This window comes from Penicillium griseofulvum (assembly GCF_001561935.1).
Source record: "Penicillium griseofulvum strain PG3 chromosome Unknown contig_80, whole genome shotgun sequence".
NCBI lineage: Eukaryota > Fungi > Ascomycota > Eurotiomycetes > Eurotiales > Aspergillaceae > Penicillium > Penicillium griseofulvum.
In genome coordinates this window covers 6137592-6156448 of record NW_024467471.1, presented here as the reverse complement: position 1 = coordinate 6156448, position 18857 = coordinate 6137592, and the positions used below count along the sequence as shown (strand labels likewise).

General features: G+C 48.2%; 7 protein-coding genes across 7 annotated transcripts; 5 read left to right on the top strand and 2 right to left on the bottom strand.

Moving 5' to 3' along the window:
- Positions 1–182: 182 nt before the first annotated feature.
- On the bottom strand, positions 183–1394 carry PGRI_031940 (uncharacterized protein; the record flags this gene model as incomplete). The annotated part of the gene is made up of 1 exon (XM_040790907.1): positions 183–1394. The coding sequence occupies one exon, from the start codon at positions 1392–1394 to the stop codon at positions 183–185; it is 1212 nt and encodes a 403-aa protein (XP_040647860.1).
- A 1687-nt stretch (positions 1395–3081) lies between these two features.
- PGRI_031930 (cation:proton antiporter) lies at positions 3082–4943 on the top strand (the record flags this gene model as incomplete). The annotated part of the gene is made up of 7 exons (XM_040790906.1): positions 3082–3118; positions 3181–3387; positions 3452–3577; positions 3636–3686; positions 3737–3857; positions 3912–4446; positions 4503–4943. 7 exons carry the CDS (start codon positions 3082–3084, stop codon positions 4941–4943), a joined length of 1518 nt encoding a protein of 505 aa, XP_040647859.1.
- A 683-nt stretch (positions 4944–5626) lies between these two features.
- On the top strand, positions 5627–6979 carry PGRI_031920 (uncharacterized protein; the record flags this gene model as incomplete). The annotated part of the gene is made up of 2 exons (XM_040790905.1): positions 5627–5715; positions 5794–6979. 2 exons carry the CDS (start codon positions 5627–5629, stop codon positions 6977–6979), a joined length of 1275 nt encoding a protein of 424 aa, XP_040647858.1.
- Positions 6980–7085: 106 nt separating this feature from the next.
- On the bottom strand, positions 7086–8879 carry PGRI_031910 (FAD-binding oxidoreductase; the record flags this gene model as incomplete). The annotated part of the gene is made up of 5 exons (XM_040790904.1): positions 7086–7363; positions 7411–7616; positions 7672–8005; positions 8072–8616; positions 8668–8879. The coding sequence occupies 5 exons, from the start codon at positions 8877–8879 to the stop codon at positions 7086–7088; spliced, it is 1575 nt and encodes a 524-aa protein (XP_040647857.1).
- Positions 8880–9572: 693 nt separating this feature from the next.
- PGRI_031900 (uncharacterized protein) lies at positions 9573–11375 on the top strand (the record flags this gene model as incomplete). Its single annotated transcript, XM_040790903.1, has 4 exons — positions 9573–9674; positions 9743–9829; positions 9907–9984; positions 10047–11375. The coding sequence occupies 4 exons, from the start codon at positions 9573–9575 to the stop codon at positions 11373–11375; spliced, it is 1596 nt and encodes a 531-aa protein (XP_040647856.1).
- A 1006-nt stretch (positions 11376–12381) lies between these two features.
- Positions 12382–14076, top strand: PGRI_031890 (elongation of very long chain fatty acids protein; the record flags this gene model as incomplete). The annotated part of the gene is made up of 2 exons (XM_040790902.1): positions 12382–13170; positions 13234–14076. The coding sequence occupies 2 exons, from the start codon at positions 12382–12384 to the stop codon at positions 14074–14076; spliced, it is 1632 nt and encodes a 543-aa protein (XP_040647855.1).
- Positions 14077–14709: 633 nt separating this feature from the next.
- On the top strand, positions 14710–17982 carry PGRI_031880 (glycoside hydrolase family 35 protein; the record flags this gene model as incomplete). The annotated part of the gene is made up of 4 exons (XM_040790901.1): positions 14710–15513; positions 15582–16578; positions 16631–17138; positions 17193–17982. 4 exons carry the CDS (start codon positions 14710–14712, stop codon positions 17980–17982), a joined length of 3099 nt encoding a protein of 1032 aa, XP_040647854.1.
- Positions 17983–18857: the final 875 nt, after the last annotated feature.

Here is an 18857-nt window from a genome sequence, read left to right as displayed (position 1 = left end):
ATTCCAGTCGTCTTCATGTACATAGTCTGAAATACACAATTTGTAGCTTATTACAATGAAACCCTTCAAAAAGAACAGTCTTACTGAACTCATCAAAACGCCAGAGCACCAAAAGAAAACCAGGTAATAGAAGCCCTAGACCAAGCTCAGCTTCATTATATCATATCATCTTACTGACACCCTCAAACCCCCCGAAACCGCCTCCTTTCCTGCTCGCCTATTGGTGACACCTCATCAAAAGACGACACCACGGAATGCTCATCGAAGTCTCTCTCCCTTCTCCGGCCATCCAGATCTGACACATCGGAAACAGCATCATCATACTCATCATCCGAACCACCTCGAGCAATACCAATACCAACCTCATCATCCGAAAAATCCTCAAACGGCATCCTAGCCAACCGGGACGGCCCCCTCGACGACGCAACCGACGCAACCCGACCCCTGAAATCCTGCTCTGTAGCACTCCGTCTCTGATCCATCGGAACCGCAACCGCAACCCCAAGCTCTGCCACAGAGTCATTAGGTCCATGAGCCATAGACATGCGGCGCAAGGAGGCTCCAGAACTAGGACCGGGACTGGGCGTTCGGCCCCGACTTTCAGTCGAGGGCGAGATGCTGATAATCGGGATTCGGGGGACAGGCATGGGCATAGACATGGCTGGTGTGGACATTGCCGGTGCGGAGAATGGACGTCTTGGTTCTGGAGTCGAGGATTTCGGCGATATCATTAGCTCCTGTGTTGATACTGCACTTCGATGGCCTGTTGCTATATCATATGATGGCGGCAGGGCATTGCGTTCTTTTTGGCGGCGCCGTCGGCGGGAGAGGAAGAATATGAGCGCTAGGATTAGCGCTAGGCCGATTATTGAGACTGGGACTGCTATGGCGATCTTTGTTGTTTTTGATGGGCCGCCGGAGAAAGTGGTTGAATCGCTAGTTGCTGAGGTTGTTGAGGAGGTTGAGGAGGTTGAGGTTATGGCTGTTGAGGAGGCTGTTTGGGTGGATTCGAGAGAGGGTGGGTTCGAATTTGAAGGTGTGGTTGAGGGTGTTGGTGATGGGTAATATGAACTCGTTACATCTAGTTGGCTGGTTGATATTGGACCGGCTTCTGGTGCACTGATATCCTTGAGAGTCGATGTCCCAGTTGGTGCTGAGAATGTGGTCAACTCGCTGACAGAGGGCCATGAATCCGATCCACTAGGAAGTATGCTTGACACTGTCACCGCTGCATCTCCCAAGCTTGACGTTTCTGGTACAATATTCTTGTTCTGCTCGCGGGCTGTCATCGTGAGCACCGCATCTTGGCCTGCTGTTGCCACTGGCGATGTCCCAATATATATCGATTTACTGGAATCTGGGGTATCTGCATCGCCAAGTGCAGGACCCAACATTGCGAATGGCAAGAATCTCATAGCAGGTATGGTGGGCTGAAATCTTTCTTGGGGCACTTTCGTCTTATGTGAAGGACCCAAAGCGAACTCTGGAAGACAAAGAACCGCCACGAAAGATGGTACGAAAGACACTGGCGCTAGGCTTTCTCCATTAAATGCCGTTTTAGGTAACTGCTTGATGCCTTTGTATAAAGTATTTAAATATGTCCAGATTCACGAGCAGAGAGGTTGGAAGGACAGAATACGAAATTCGAAAAGATTGGGAAGAATAAAAGTGACCATTCACAGATAATGTATAACAGCCCAACCGCCCTAGGGTGGGGGTTGAAGCACTGCCCTCAAGATGAGACGGTCTAACAAAGAAGCGCTTCGATATGCACTAGACTCGGCGTCAATGAAAAACTTCACACAAGTATGCTTTGAACACATTCTCAAAGGAATTATCAAAATGATTATTTGAGACGTCTATACTCTATACTCCGTACAAATTGAAAACTTCAAGTATGAGGCTCGATGCTATTTTTACAACGTTCGCGCTAATATGGGGCCACGTAGGATCAACACGAGCCCTAACTATTTTCTGTTTAGTGGCTAGGCGGGGAAGTTCGTATGGGAGATTTTTTTTTATTTTGGATTGCTTTGACGCTGACAGTTACAAGTAAAGAGCCAATAGTGAGTGGCCATATTTGACAAGGATTCATTTTAAAAAGAATACTTCCACTTTCTACTTCCGGGATACATAAAATTATGCAAGTGTGCTATGGACTCTTCGTACTCGATATTATAACATACTAATACGAATTGCCCATAGTAGTCGGGAGAACTAAAATTAGATACGCAAGAATATATATATAATTTCGAAGATATACGATAATTTATTCTACAAGAATACTCCATAAGCAGCCTTGTGATATCTTTTGCGCTCTTTAATAGTCTTCTCAGATATCATTCTGACGTTTTAGATGCCTTGTCAGTTTATAGGTCGACGGTAAAAAAGGAAATCCATATAACCGACTAACCCTAAATGAGATATGTTAGCGGTCGCATAAAACAAATATCAAGCTGTATTGATCCATATTCCTAATATATAAGTTCGTCAGGATGTCTCACTAGAGTTTACATTGGACATTTTATGCACATTCACCATGAAAATAATCCTATGGGAGGTCTGTATTGTTGTGATGGGTATGGAGTAGATCATAGGGTTTAGTGACTCGCGCTAAGCCCAGCCCGTGTCAGTAACCTCTTCTATTCTCGTCTAGCTTTATAGCTTTATAGCTTTTCACCTAGATAGTAACCGTATTGCCTACTATTGTCCCTGGGAGTCCAGGTCTAAAGATGTATTCCTGAGATTTGTGCCTAAGGTTTCAGGCCAGTAGATTAGAGCTTCCTGGCCGAGATATGAGGTAACTATGATGATGTAACAGGAATGATTGTACGGTTCTTCGAATAGTGAAAGTCGTAGAATCCGGGGCCTGGAAAGCTAAGATGAGTAATGTTCCGTTTCTGGTAATCCAACCTTGGAATGTTGTAGGCTTCTTCGAATCCACCCAGGTCATGCCCAGACTGCCCAGACTGTGAGGACCACAAATGGGTCTTCAGATTTTAATGTGAACTTAAGTGCTGGCATTCCCTCTTCAACATTGTCAATCTTGTAAGCTACAAGATTTGAAGATAAACACCTAGTATGGCCGGTGGCTTCCTCCCATACCACGAACCCGGAAGTATGTACCCAAGCATATCCTAATCGACCTCTGCTCATTTCCTCACTGATCAATTATTGCAGCTGTCGATATCCTCATCATCGTTTCTTTCTTCTTTTTCCTTTCCCTTGCAAAATGGGTCTCGGCGAAGGTAATCCAGGCCGGAATTATAGGCCAAATCGCCGTCGGCATCATCTACGGTGTACCGTTGGCCAATTTCCTTGAACATAAATGGCAAGAGACGTTTTCCGTTCTTGGATATGTCGGTCTGATTTTGATCATTTTCGAAGGTGTGAAAATGTTTTCATTGCTTGGCTCCTTGGCTTCTTCTTTACTGATGTCATCAATCTCTAGGCGGTCTTGGCACCCGTGTTGATCTTCTTAAACAGAATTTCACTTTGAGTATGATTGGAGCGGCGACTGGAGTTTTATTCCCCATTGGTCTTTCGTACCTGTTGCTATATCTTGGCTTTGGATATGGTTGGTTTTCTATGCCCAATTATTACAGTAAAAAAAAAAAAGAACTAACATGGGCCAGGTGCGGTTGAGACCTTCATCATCGGCGCATCTCTTTCCGCTACTTCACTTGGTAATTTATTTCCACTTGATACGCACGTTTCAATTGCTGATGAAAATCAGGGACAACCTTTGCTGTGATCAGCTCTGCGTCTGGCTCGGTCAATCTCGCCGAGACCCGAGTAGGGTCAGTGCTAGTGAGCGCTGCTGTCATCGATGATGTTGTAGGACTTGTTATGTTAAGGTGTGTCATTTATTTGAACTGGGGAGTGGTTCATCAAGCTGACTAGCTGCATAGTGTTATTGCCGACTTGGGTAAAACTTCAGAAGGGGGAAATGTCAATCTGGGTTGGCTTATTGGGCGTCCCATAGTGGCATCCATCGCCATGGCCATTGTAACACCCATCGTTACCAAATGGGTCTTTGCGCCTTTTTTCCGAACGTTCATTGAATACCACTTTGCGCGATTCGACCACATCTCTAACATCATTCTCATGACACTTGTTCTTTCGGCATTTGTTGCCATCGCTGGCTTTGCTGGTACATCTGTCCTGTTTGGTGCCTTTCTGGCGGGCGCATTTATCTCATACCTACCGAGCAAGCATCCCGAAGGACCATTCGTTGTGATGAGTCGTGAGGAAGGTGAGCGCGAGGCAGATAAAAGTCCCACTTTTATCCATACCTTTGAAAAGTATCTGTTAGGACCTCAACAGTATTTGATGGAGCCTCTGTTCTTTGCAAGTATCGGATTCGCGATTCCATTCGTGCAGCTGTGGACGGGGGGACGAATTTGGAGAGGTGTGGTTTACACGCTTCTCATGGCATTTGCAAAGGTATACAGATACCCCTAAATTATGTTCTCGGCTTTAAGTTAACACATTCCGTTTAGTGTATCGTTGGGATCTGGATCCCCATATGGCAAGTTGCTGGTGTGAGCAAATCCAAAAAGGAGTCACATGAAAAGCAGAAGGAAAAGAGACAACCAAAGAACGAAAGCAACAGCACTAGCGACGAAGAACGAGGTTCGCAAGAGAAGGGAAATCGGTGGAACCGGGCCTGGCTCGCCGCAGCACTTTTAGGATCTGCCATGGTAGCACGCGGTGAGATTGGGCTATTGATCATCGAAATTGGGCACAACGAAACTCCATACGTTAGTGATGAAGGTTTCTTCACTGGCGTCTGGGCCATTCTTTTGAATACCATCATTGGCCCAATCACTGTCGGCCTGCTAGTTCGATTCTACGCGCAAAAGATTGAAGAAGGGGAATGGGGAGTGCAGGATAATTCCTTACCTGTGTCGAATCATGCTGAGGGACACGGGGCGGTATAGACATTTTGTGTGAAGATTGCATGTTTGGGGAAGTGAGATGGCTGTATATAGCATGGATGCGTTATGGGAGAGCATGGCAATTCTGCTTGGTATATCTGACTGATAAGCTGAGTACCATGAACAATTGAGAACAAACGTTTTGAGGTTGAGGAATTTCACGAGCAATGTATAAATTCAAACCTCTTGTGTACTATTTATATCGTGAAAGTGTCAATGTCAATCTTGTCTCTACATATATTGTGGCTTAGACAGCAAACGAGTCTATGTGGGCCTAAATGATACACTATATAACTAGGCAGCATAGATTTGAATATATTAGATATCTTTAAATAAAATTATTATTATAGCTCTTTGATCTTTTCCCTCCATATTGGTCTTGACTTGACTTAGTAAGCATCGGTAATTTCCAAGGTTGCGGCCCCCCGCATCTCTCAAGAAGGGAAGTCTGTTGTTCATTTTCCTATTTCAACTTCCCTCTCTGGCTTGGAACGATGGACATGGAGGGTAATATCCGTACTTCTATCGATCACTCTCATTCTACCCTGTCGCTACCTCGACCGGGAGGATATCAAACCACAGAAAAGCGAAGATTATTACTGATTTATATCCATGGATTCATGGGATCGGAAGCTAGCTTTCATGACCTTCCGCTGCATGTTCATGATCTGTTAACGGGCTCGCTGATGGAGTCGCACGTGGTGTACACCCGCATGTATCCCAGATACAAGTCTCAAGGCGAAATACAAACAGCTGTGAATCACTTCAGCACTTGGTATGTGATCCTGCCCCCGGGAATAACATTTTTCCTGGATTTCTAATTAGTTACATATGCTGATTGAGATACTTACAGGCTATCGCCACATGAGGCAGATGACCTGGATGTCATCTTGCTGGGACATAGTCTCGGTGGAATATTAGCTGCAGACGTTGCGCGTCTACAACAAGATGGGCAACCAAAGCATCGAATTTTGGGGGTAGTGGGATTTGATGTGCCCTTTCTGGGTATCCATCCCCGTGTAATACCGACAGGAACCATGGGCTCAATGCCCAAGAAAGACCCGGCAGCTGAAGAGAAGCTCGCAGGGGAACAAGAATCACTAGGCTTGAATCCAACCTTTAAACCCGCTCCTTCCAATCCCAACTTTGACCCCCCATTTATGAATGATGTGCGCCTAGTAGATCGTGGCTTCCTCAAGGGAATTATGCATTTTGTCAACAAGAACACCGACAATCTCTCACGATCTATCTTTGATCGCATCATGTCACCATTGAAATTCGCTGGTTGTGTCAATAATTACTCTGAACTTCGTCAGCGATACCGGCACTTGATGGAGCTAGAAGCTGATGAGTCCAGTCCCTGGAGAGTACGATTTGTCAATTACTATACCACGAGCACCGGCCGCAAACCGCGGAAGTCGAAGACGAAAGCTGAAAAGAAAGCTGAAAAGGCTGCAAAAGAAGAGAAAAAGGCCGCCAGGAAGATCGAAGCTGATATGGATAAATATGCAACGAAGGTACATCCGCAAGAATATTCAGAAACGCCAAGTTCCGAAGAAATCGAAGTAACCACTTCCATGAACGACATGGCATTAAAACGAAAGCCCTTGAAGACCGTCACTTCTAAGTCTTCCCTGGTAACCGAAAAGGCCAACGATGACAAGGATACTCCGCTGGCGGATGATACAAGTACTGCACCGTCTACCTCAGCCTCAGTCGACCAAATAGAGGAGTCCCTCTCAGGGAGCATTTCCCTCTCAACAGAGAGTGGCTCCGTCACAACCACAGAGTCTTCAGACCCCTCTAAACAACAACTTCGCAAGTTCATCCTCTTACCATCACACCATTGGAAATACAACGATAACGCCCATTGGGAGCCGATATTAATGGAGGACATGGACGAAGTCATAGCACATCAGTCTATGTTCATCCCACAGGGTGCAAACTACGATCACCTTGTCGGAAATAGCGTTGGGCTAATTGAGCAATGGATTGAGAACGATCTAACTCGACGATTCCTCCAAGAAAGCCTTGACTAAAGATGATACGTTAGTGATCCACTTTCCATTTTACAGCTTGTACATACACATTTTTAATAGGTTCATCTTTTTTTTCTTTCGCCGTAAGATAACCTCACTTCACCTATTAGGCAGTCTTGGAAAGCAGCCATCCGTCATTTTGCAGCTTCTGGAAAACACCATGGGGGTCGACTTCCTTCGCAACCGATCTGAGCTTGCTCAAATTCTCAGATCCATAGGCAGCCAATGGATCCTGGTCTCGCGAAGAATAGTTCGAATACTTGAAATCAAGATAGGTGCCATTCTTCTTCGCAACGAACTCAGCTTGGTCGATGATTTTACGGCTTGCTGCCAGCATAGTGGCCTCGTCCTCTGGGTGCGACCAGTCCACCATAACCAGGAGCCCTAGCCAAAGTCAATACCTAGCAGATTATTACAGTCCATATACGTACACTGCTGTGACTCGGGCTTTAGGCCTAGAGGATTGCCCCCTTGGTTATCGCAGGCCCTAGAAGCGCTGGAAGAAATAGGCTGAATGTTCATAATCAGACGAGCCCCGTGGACGCTTTTTACTGCTTCCAGTTGCTCAAGACGACATGATTCAATGGCGTTGTAGACATCCAAGTCAGGAAGACTTGTCATGACTCGCATATCATGGCTGGACCAGAAAGGGTTAGTGGGTGAGTCGGTTTAGACAAGGGGATAAGTAATACCTCTTAGGCTCAGTAGTGGTAAAATTTGCGAAGAGATTGACAACCTCAAAGACCGTGTATATTTTAGATGGAAGCACCCGGGTTAGACACTCGATCTTATCAAAGGTGTCGAAAACAGCTGGTTTGTGGTCAACCGTGCCAGCATAAAGGAAAATGAAGAGTGTGGCGTCTTCCATAAAGTGGCATATTAGATTAGCCTTGGGGTCCTTTTCGCTCGCTTTGTGGTAGTTCATGATAGATTTGAAGAGATTTGTATTTTCTCCTGGGGAGTAAATTAGACCTTCACACCATATATTGTTGGGAAGTGTTGACATGGTGACTTTCGTCACGACACCTATCGCCAACAATAGAAAATTAGAACCGAGAGATAAATTTGTTAATTGAATTGAGATAGCCTTACCAAAGTTAGGGCCTCCGCCTTTCAGGGCCCAGAAGAGGTCCTTGTTGCTGGTAGCGTTGACCTTGGCAACTGTCGAGTCTGCTAGAACAATCTTCGGTACAAAGTCAGCATTTCTAACCAGCATAAGAAAAGCCCATTCGCCATTTACCTCATATTCCACGACACCATGAGAGCTCAATCCACGCTCACTGTTCTGAAATGCCAGGCCTCCCCCCAGAAGCAAGCCAGCAACACCCACGGAAGGCTGACGTCCCCCAGTTACTGTGAGTCCATACTTTTCGAGAGCTTTATAGACATCAAACCAGGTTTGTCCGACTCCAATATCTGCTGTTAAGCGATCTTCGGAGAGGCTGACCGTGTTGAATCTCTTCATCAAGAGAACCATGCCGCCATTGTTACTTGTGAATCCTGGGTTGTGAAGATGGCCGCCGCTGCGGACGGAGAACTTGATGTCCAGAAATCGGCAGAGCGCGAGAACTTTGCCAACATCCCGAGGAGTCTGCGGTGTAACAATAATGCCAGGAGCCAGCTGACAGTTGGTAGACCTTGCGATGGGAAATTAGATGTGCGCAAGAGAGGACAATGAGATTCGGTACCAAGTTGTTTCATTCTGCGTCGAGAAATTGACATCGCTGTGTATTATGGCATCATCTCCAAAAATTGCTGGAAATATTCTCTCCGCTGTATTTAGGCGACAAGTTGCCTTGTCAGCGTCGCTCAGGGTAAGGAACTGGGTAAGTATTGTTTCAACATCGATAGTCGTTTCCGGAAGCTGAAGGATTTCTAAAAGATTCAAAATACCTGCCATGTCGAATACGTAGTAATGTAGTAATCAAATTTTTGGAGGGGCACTTTTTCCTAAGGATTTTGTGGGATAGTACCCGAGTACTCGAGATCGAGCGGCCGACAAACGACACTAGGTAGAATGACCGTCTTGGCTGGATAATGTGCATCCTGATTCGTGTGAACCCGGCAATTGTCCAGCACACAAAATCTGAAAGGATTTTTGGGCTCTAATGCATTGATTCGATCTCCATTTCATTTCTCCCCCCACATGGGCCAGGAGCACCAACCTCCCATTATCAGGCTATAAGTGTCCAGTTGTTGTGCGATGTTGAGTCAACAATCTAAGTGTTTAACAAAATAGAGCTGGAAGCATTACAGGATACTGTACATGATGGGTGTGACTACAGACACTCCATGAATACACACGTGGGTCGTCTAGGTTAGACTCCAGGTTTTGGACGCTGACTTCTGCACCTTTCGAGGGCAGTTCTCTTTCGTAACATCGTGGTCTGTCGTAGAAAGCGAAGTATCGGACGATTCGCACCCCGCATAATGCCCACTTAGTAGACCATGTGAATCTATGTACTCCGTACGGGGTACAATTGTAGTAATGCGGATCAATCTCACACGTGACCAAGTGGAGATATCGTCGTCACAGCTTCCCCAACCACTTCACAACATCCCCGCACTTCCGAGGTCTACGGCATACAGCATAATGAGTGGTTTACGCAATACCATAAAGGGTGGGTGGCACCCTGAAGGCAAGGATGGTGGAAAAGAGAGTTGGCGTGGTGATTTTAAAGGCGTTAACCAAGTGGTAAGCCCATCTATCGCCCTCAGGGACGCGCAACGCGGCTTATGATACTGACCTTTACTCGCTATTAGGCTGGGTGGATGGGAAAGGGCAAGGAAGGCGACTCCTCTAGCTCTGGACAGGGCTCCTCATCACAGGGGGGTATTAGAAGCTCCGTGGTAAGCTCTTCCCTCAAGACTCTCTCAGACTCGCAACTCAGGTGGCCATTGATGCTGACTCTTATACTTACTACTAGGCTGGGTTGATGGGAAAGGGCAAAGAAAGCGACTCCAACCGCCAGGGCTCATCACAGGGCGGTATCAGGGGCCAAGTGGTAAGTTAACCCTCCGTGTATTCACGACTCGGCCATTGGTGTTAATATTTGCTCGCTTCCAGGCTGGCTGGATGGGCAAGGGCAATGAATCCAACCCCAGCCGCTCCGATCATGTTTCACAGCCATTGTCGGCCCTGAAAGACCCATCTTCCTTTGGACCACCTCCCAAGCATATAAATTACCATGGAGCGGCCGCGGTGCCAAATCAGACAACACCAGACCGCCGGGGTTTGGGAGCTCCGCTATCTCAGGACCAAATAAACGCCCAGGAAGCCCATGGACGGGAAGTAGCGGAAGCAGAGGAGGAACAATTCCAAAAGCCTGCCCCACCTCCGGTCCCATATCGCGTCGACACAAGCGGCCTTTCTACAGACCATCTCCCTCCACCACCAGTACGGCGACTAGACTCGGCAAGTTCCGCCTCAAGCTCAATATCAAAGTCAAAACCACCGAAGCCCCCGCCTCGACTTCCTGCACGCAATGGATCCCCGAGCTCCGACGCCCCGCCTGCTTATTCCCCTGCACCTGTACTCTCCCACGATTATATCAATCAAGATGCTACGTCCCGCCTAGCCAACGCGGGAGTCTCGGTGCCTGGATTTGGAATCGGTCGTGAGAAATCTTCGTCGCCAGCACATACGCCTGTCAATGAGCTGCAGTCGCGCTTCTCCCGGATGAATACCTCGGGATCTCCATCAGAACCCACCCCGCCTGCTCAAGCCTCGACGAACATCGAACCGCAATCTGCGAGCAGCACGTCGTCTGTCCAGAACTTCCGCGAGCGCCACGCAGGTACCATCGACTCGGGGAAACAGAAGTATGGGGACTTCCGTGAGCGTCATGCAGATACCATCGATACAGGCAAACAGAAATACGGTGACTTCCGTGAGCGCCACGCGGATTCAATCGATTCAGGTAAACAGAAGTTGAGTGGTTACGCGTCGCGGTTCACTGGCTCCTCTCCAGCAGCGCCTACCCCACCAGCCCGGCCCACGTCTAATGCTTCTAGCATGAACTTGGAACCGGCCGAGCCCGCGCGGGGCTCATCATCTGTGCAAGATTTCCGTGAACGCCATGCCGACAAGATCGACATGGGTAAGGAGAAGTGGGGTGGGGTCACCTCGCGCTTTAACACATTTGTGGAGGACCGGAAGTTCTCCGCGGATGCCAACAAACGGATTCCACGCCCACCTCCTCGTCCCATCTCCACTGCCCAGTCGAACTCTCCAGTGGCATCACCCACAGAGCCCGATATTCAAACTCAAGCCCAACGCAAGAAGGCCCCTCCCCCACCTCCTAAACGGGCTGAATTTCGTGCGTCACCTGTTGACGCTTCATCGCCATCACTCTCAGGACCTCCACCCGTTCCCCATAGCACCAAGCCTCGTTAAGGACTGTACATTTAACCGTGTATTATGTTGTGCATTTCTGGCGTTGAGGGTTTCTCTTTACAGCATAAACAGGACGGAAATGAAACAATTTTGTCATAATGACGATATGTCCCGATCTAAGCTTTATGATGTACCCGTGGACTTTAGCTGTACGGGGTACGTCATACATAGTGTCCATACCATTGAGTCTCATATTTCGTTTGACGGTGAGACCGAGGCTGCATGTGATCCGAAATTTTTTTTTTATATCTGATTGCATATCCCCAACTTGTTGGGACGATTGTAGGTCAAAACTCCCAACAAGTAGCTGATCTCAGTGATCCCGCGATCCCTGCAAAATCACACTTTTTTTTGCTTTTTTTGATTTAACCTTCAAAAGTCAAACTTTAGTTCAAAGGTTCCGATGAACTTGGAACCTTGTTCAGCTGACTCAGCAGAAGTTTCCTCCCTGTAGGGCTGGTATAGGGCCTCTACAACCCTCCAAGGCAGAAATGTCCATATATTTAACCTGTTCAGAGTACTTATCTATACTACTTGTCCAGGTTTCCGGTTTCATGTTCTAAAGAATTGAGGAATTTGAAGTATTCCAACGCAGCATGATTCGCTTACGTTATCTTCCCCAACATCCAAGATAAATTGGAATTAAGAGACAAAGAATTCACATGTTGCATGCCTATTTCATACAAATACATTGTACAACATACGATCTTCAAAGGGCCTGTTAGCAAGTGGCGATACTCCAGGGCTAACCTCGGCATGTTTCATGGCCAAGCCTTGGAATTCCCAACAAACTAAACGCGGGCGGTTCGAGATCGTCCAAGGTTGTTGAGAAATTTAGAGGACCAGGTTATTTGGGTCTCCACTGGACTTCAACGTCTTCTTTTTTTTTCCTTACCTTTTTTTCTTTAGAAATCGCATATATTTTCTCTTGTATTCTTTTTTTTTCTTTAGAAAAAAAATCACTCCTCTAGTGGACGCGTTGAATTGATTCCGCGTAGCTATCACCATGCACGACTTCAACGTGCCGACCAAATTTGGCCAGGCGATTGTTCGCATTGCCTTCCCTCCCGCCTCTCTCCTCGCCTTCCCTCCTCACGAACTTCCAGTGACCATCCCTGCGCCTCACGTCGACTCCCCAACATGGAAGCAGCCCTTCAACATCCCGACCGATCTCTACAACAAGGTGCTGGACGTCCGGCTGCCGATCACAATCGCCACTGTCTACGCGCTCACTGTGGTCCTAATCAATCGCATCAACAAGAGCCGCGGATATAAGCCATATGCGTTCAGCAACACCCGTTTGTTCAAGCTGTTCGTCGTTCTCCACAATGTCTTCCTAGCTGTGTACTCCGCATGGACCTTCGTTGGCATGTTCCTGGCATTCAGAAGCTCTTTCCCGGATAGCGACGATCCCCACGGACTGGTTGGACTTGTAGACTCCCTGTGCAAGATCAATGGACCCCGTGGTTACGGAAATGCCGCCATCTACAGTCCCATTACCAACGAGTGGTCGATTCCCAACCCTGCCTTCCACCTCACCAACGGCATGCCAGACCCCACTGATGCCGGCCGTCTGTGGAACCAGGGATTGGCCTACTTCGGCTGGTTCTTCTATCTCTCCAAGTTCTACGAGGTTGTGGACACCGCGATCATTCTGGCCAAGGGCAAGAAGAGCTCCACCCTACAGACCTACCACCACGCAGGAGCTATGATGTGCATGTGGGCTGGTATCCGCTACATGGCGGCTCCCATTTGGATCTTCTGCCTGGTTAACTCGGCCATTCACGCTATGATGGTAAGTTGGACAGTTGCATTGTGATTTGTTCGACCAAGTTACTAACTTCTTTCCTCGCTTTAGTACACCTACTACACCTTCACTGCTCTCCGCATTCGCGTCCCTAATGCCATCAAGCGCAGCTTGACCACCATGCAAATCACCCAGTTCGTCTTTGGAACCAACATGGCCGCCGCCTACTTATTCGTCCACTACACTATCCCCTACCCGTCCGGTAGTGCCGCCCTGCAGCAGCTGACCGATGCCGCTTCTGCCGCCGCTTCTGCCACTGCCGAGGTTGGTTCGATCTCCTGGTTGAAGAAGCTGGCATTCCGGGCTGCGGGCGCAGAAGGACTTGCTGAGAACGTGGGCACTTCTTTCCAAGCCGCCCCTGTCCAGCAATCCGGTTACTCTCAGCAGATGGTGACCTGTGCCGACACCACCGGACAGGCATTCGCTATCTGGCTCAATGTCTCCTACCTCCTTCCCCTCACCTACCTCTTCGCGCGCTTCTTCGTCCGCTCCTACCTGAACCGCAAGGACCCAGGAGTGAAGCAGCCAACACACATGGAGGCCGCTGAGAAGGCCGGTCTGGATGCTCTTAAGAGCCTGAGCCGCGAGATTCGCAAGGCTGCCATTGAGGGCGAGAACAGCGAGTTTACCACCGATGACGAAGTCATGAAGGCTCAGGCCCAGAAGATCGCTGACAAGGCCATTCCTGGCTCGCCGATCCGCACCCGCTCGGCTGCTGCCTCCAAGGCAAAGACTGCCTCGGCATCGGTTAGTCGGTCAGAGTCTGAAGAGGGCTTCGCCAAGGTCCCCGCCAAGAAGGGGGCCAAGAAGCAAAAGGTCGAGAAGGATCCTCCCTCCAGCAGCCCAACCACAAATGGCGAGAACCCATTCGGCGTATTGGATAACAATGCTTAAAATATCTTTTAGAGTGTTGGAATATTCCTATATCGCATACTTTTGGAGTTTTGGGTTTTAAAAAATGATTGGTTATGATAGCTCTTATGTTCGGGTTGGAAGTAATGCCAGCTCGGTATATCCGGGGAAATACATCCCGACTCTTGTCTTTCATAGACCAGACGGTTTTTTTTGGTTTTACAGCGTTCTATTCATAGCAGTTTGTGTAAGCATATATTATTTTGTATATTTTTTATTATCAAAACTCTTTATTATCCGTTTCCGAAGTAATCCCGGGGTGGGGGGGGGGGGGGACTTGTATATCCGGTGGGTTCTAGGATATAGTTCTATACAAGTCAAACACATGTAATCCCAAGAAGTAAACCTTGTAAGTCCCGAGATAGATCATATGGATTAGCCTAACTTTGTTTTCCTCCTTCGCCTACTATAGCAAAGAACCTTGGAAGCTACATAACATCTACTCGCATCTTTTTAGTGTGGGGTTTCTCCGTCTAAATAGAAATTCCACAAATCCAAATCGAGGAAGGGAAAATAAACATCCGCTTTGACAGTCGAACGTATTTACTTATTCAGTTGAGAAACATAAATGGCCAGTAATGCCCCCAATGTATTACAGTCAGTTTACGGCACAAGATGACGCGCTTCTTCAATTGTTTGCTAGCGCTAGCTTGTCTCGGAGCCGCAGCCAAAGCAAACGAAGCCACCACGCAATGGCCACTGCAAGATAACGGCCTCAACACCGTTGTACAATGGGACCACTACAGCTTCCAGGTAAATGGTCAACGTATCTTCATCTTCTCTGGTGAATTCCACTACTGGCGTATTCCCGTCCCAGCCCTATGGCGCGACATCCTCGAGAAAATAAAAGCAGCCGGTTTCACAGCTTTCGCCTTCTACACCAGCTGGGCATACCATGCACCGAACAACGCAACAGTGGACTTCACCACCGGGGCTCGTGATATCACCCCTATCTTCGAGCTCGCCAAGGAATTGGGTCTGTACATCATCGTTCGGCCCGGCCCGTACGTCAACGCTGAAGCCAATGCTGGCGGCTTCCCGTTGTGGCTGACTACGGGTGGGTACGGCACCCTCCGCAATGATGATGACCGATATACGAATGCCTGGACACCGTACTTTACCGAAGTGACGGAGATCACTAGCCGCTACCAAGTAACTGATGGCCATAACTCTATCGTGTATCAGATTGAGAATGAGTATGGGATGCAATGGCTGGGTGATCCTTCCTTGCGTGTACCGAATGAGACCGCCATTGCTTATATGGAACTGCTGAAGGCCAATGCCCGTGAGAATGGTATTACGCTACCGCTGACCGTAAATGATCCTAATATGAAAACACACTCGTGGGGGAAAGACTGGTCTGCTGGAACTGATGTGGGTGGAAATGTTGATGTCTCTGGTGTGGACTCGTATCCTTCGGTATGTGGTGTTTTACGTCTCCGATAGGGGGAGGGAGAGCAACAAAAGCTAACGACTTCGCGTATCAGTGTTGGACTTGCGATCTCAGCCAATGCACTTCCACCAATGGCCCATACATCCCCTTCCAGGTCCTGGAATACCATGATTACTTCCAAGAATCCCAGCCCAGGATGCCTGGTTTCATGCCCGAGTTTCAGGGCGGTTCGTACAATCCCTGGGGCGGACCTGAAGGTGGATGCCCCGAAGATATCGGCGATGACTTTGCCAACCTGTTCTACCGATGGAACATCGGGCAGCGTGTGACAGCAATGTCGTTGTACATGATGTTTGGTGGTCAAAATCCCGGTGCTATGGCTGCGCCAGTGACGGCTAGCAGCTATGACTACTCCGCGCCTATTTCAGAGGACCGGTCTATCTGGTCAAAGTACCATGAGACTAAACTGCTGGCATTGTTCACTCGCTCTGCCAGGGATCTGACTATGACTGAGTTGGTTGGTAATGGAACGCAATACACTGATAACTCTGCTGTGAGGGCTTATGAGCTCCGGAATCCGGAGACGAAAGCTGCCTTCTATCCTACTTTCCACACGAACACCTCCCTCTCCACGAATGAGCCGTTCCATTTAAAAGTTAATACTTCGGTCGGCGCCCTGACAGTCCCTAGATATGCCAATAATATTCGCTTGAACGGGCACCAGTCAAAGATCATTGTGACGGACTTCACCTTCGGCTCGAACACGCTGCTCTACTCCACGGCCGAGGTGTTGACATATACTGTCTTGGATAAGAAGGCTACACTGGTTCTCTGGGTTCCGACTGGCGAGTCTGGGGAGTTCTCTATCAAGGGAGCTAAGAAGGGTTCTATCAAGAAATGCCAGGGATGTTCGCGGGTCAAGTTCATCAAAGAACATGGCGGTCTGACGACCTCGTTCACGCAATCCACTGGCATGACTGTTCTGGAATACGATCACGGTGTTAGAGTTATCGTGCTTGATAGAAAGGCGGCGTATGACTTCTGGGCTCCTGCACTCACAAATGATCCATTCGTGCCGGAGACAGAGAGTGGTATGTTCTATCTATTATTCTCTCATGTTAAAAAGACTAATCATCGCTGCAGTTCTCGTCCAGGGTCCATATCTCGTTCGCAATGCTAAGCTGTCAGGCCAAACACTCACGTTAACCGGTGATGTCGTCAATGCAACTACACTGGATGTCTTTGCACCAAAAGGTGTCAAGTCTGTGACCTGGAATGGAAGGAAGGTCCAGACACATTCGACTGAGTACGGCAGTCTCAAAGGCTCGCTCAGTGCTCCAAAATCTATCAAGCTGCCGAGTTTGACTTCATGGAAATCGAAAGATAGTCTGCCAGAGCGGTTCACAGACTATGATGATTCCGGCGTGGCGTGGGTTGGTAAGTTACTCACTGTTATGAGCATCACGCGAGGAAAAGTAGCTGATATTGCAGATGCCAACCACATGACGACTCTAAACCCTCGAACCCCGACAAGTCTACCCGTCCTCTACGCTGACCAATACGGATTCCACAACGGCGTCCGTCTATGGCGCGGATACTTCAACGGAACAGCGACGGGAGCCTTCATCAACGTCCAAGGAGGATCTGCATTGTAAGTTTCACCACCATCACATTAACCACCATAAACCTGACCTACTCCTCACAGCGGCTGGTCCGCCTGGCTAAACGGCAAATTCCTCACTTCCTACCTCGGCAACGCCACTACATCCCAAGCAAACCTAACTCTGTCATTCACAAACGCAACCCTGCAAACCGAAAGGCCAAATGTTCTCCTAATAGTCCACGACGACACAGGACACGACCAAACAACTGGCGCCCTCAACCCGCGCGGCATCATGGACGCAAACCTCCTCGGCTCGGACTCGGGCTTTACACACTGGCGTCTAGCTGGCACCGCAGGCGGGGAGTCGGACCTGGACCCAGTTCGCGGCGTGTACAACGAGGATGGACTGTATGCCGAGCGGGTAGGATGGCATCTACCCGGCTTTGACGACTCAACCTGGGGAGAGGAGGTGTCCACCGAGGAGTCAACAAAGTCTGTTCTTAGCTTCAAGGGTGCGACGGTTCGCTTCTTCCGTACTACCATTCCCCTCTCTATCCCTGCACATACCGATGTTTCTATCTCATTTGTTCTTTCTACGCCAGCTGGTGCGACAACAAAATATCGTGCTCAGTTGTTTGTCAACGGATACCAGTATGGAAGGTATAACCCTTATATTGGAAATCAGGTTGTTTATCCTGTTCCTGTGGGAATTTTGGATTATACCGGGGAGAATACAATTGGAGTAACGGTTTGGGCGCAGAGTGAGGAAGGGGCTAGTATTGGCATCGACTGGCGGGTTAATTATGTTGCTGATAGTTCGTTGGATGTTGCTTCGATGGACACTAAGGATCTGAGGCCTGGATGGACTGAGAAGAGGGTGAAATTTGCTTGAATCCAGTTATAAACTGTGAAATTATTTACAACATAGATTTAGCATCTAGTCTACATAGTACTATCTTGCCCATAGCCAATCGGATAGACCTCGGTGTATCGGGGTCGATAAAAGTGCCATTATGATCGCCGCCAACCCTTAGCGACTCAGCCACTTTGAACTGAGACACGGGAGTAATAGCGTCATTTTTGGTGCTTGCTCACAACAAGACACAACAGGCAAGAGTTTCCCTGCCACTTGGAAGTCTAAAAGGAGAGCGAATGAAGCCCCATGTCACTCTAGTGATTAATGATTGTGGCATTGGAAGAGAAAGGCCATGAGTCTCCACAGCTTGGCCTCTGAGATTATCTCCATGGCATGATTTGCTTTAAAAACTTGATTCCGCCAGTCATCAGGCCAACAGAGCAACACCCTACAATTTAATTAAGCTCCCTGGATTCCCAACCGATCAATACTATTTGAAACATAGTGGTTTCCCTACTACAAGGTCGTGCCGGTCCGGAGTATGATTGTCCTGTGAGAATGGAGTTCCGGATCGTAATCTCCTAATCCTGATATCATATTGTTGAGTCACTACCATGCCCTTGCGGGCACTCTAGTCTAATCAGATATGAAAATCTCCTGTGTGCCTTCGTGGATAAGATCGGTGACAGGGTGAGACCTCACTATGCTCCATGACTCAACTTGAAGGCCCAGTTAGATAGATCATTACCTGGAAATGAGTTCCTTTGTCCACCGACATTGCCCTATGAGCAGGAAGCAAACAAATGTACTTACTAATTGGGCTGCCTGGCCCCCGGGGCCGACTTTCGACCACGTCACCTGTTCGCCTAACACTGGTCTTGACTGTATAAAGAAGCAGGCTCTCAGGCTAA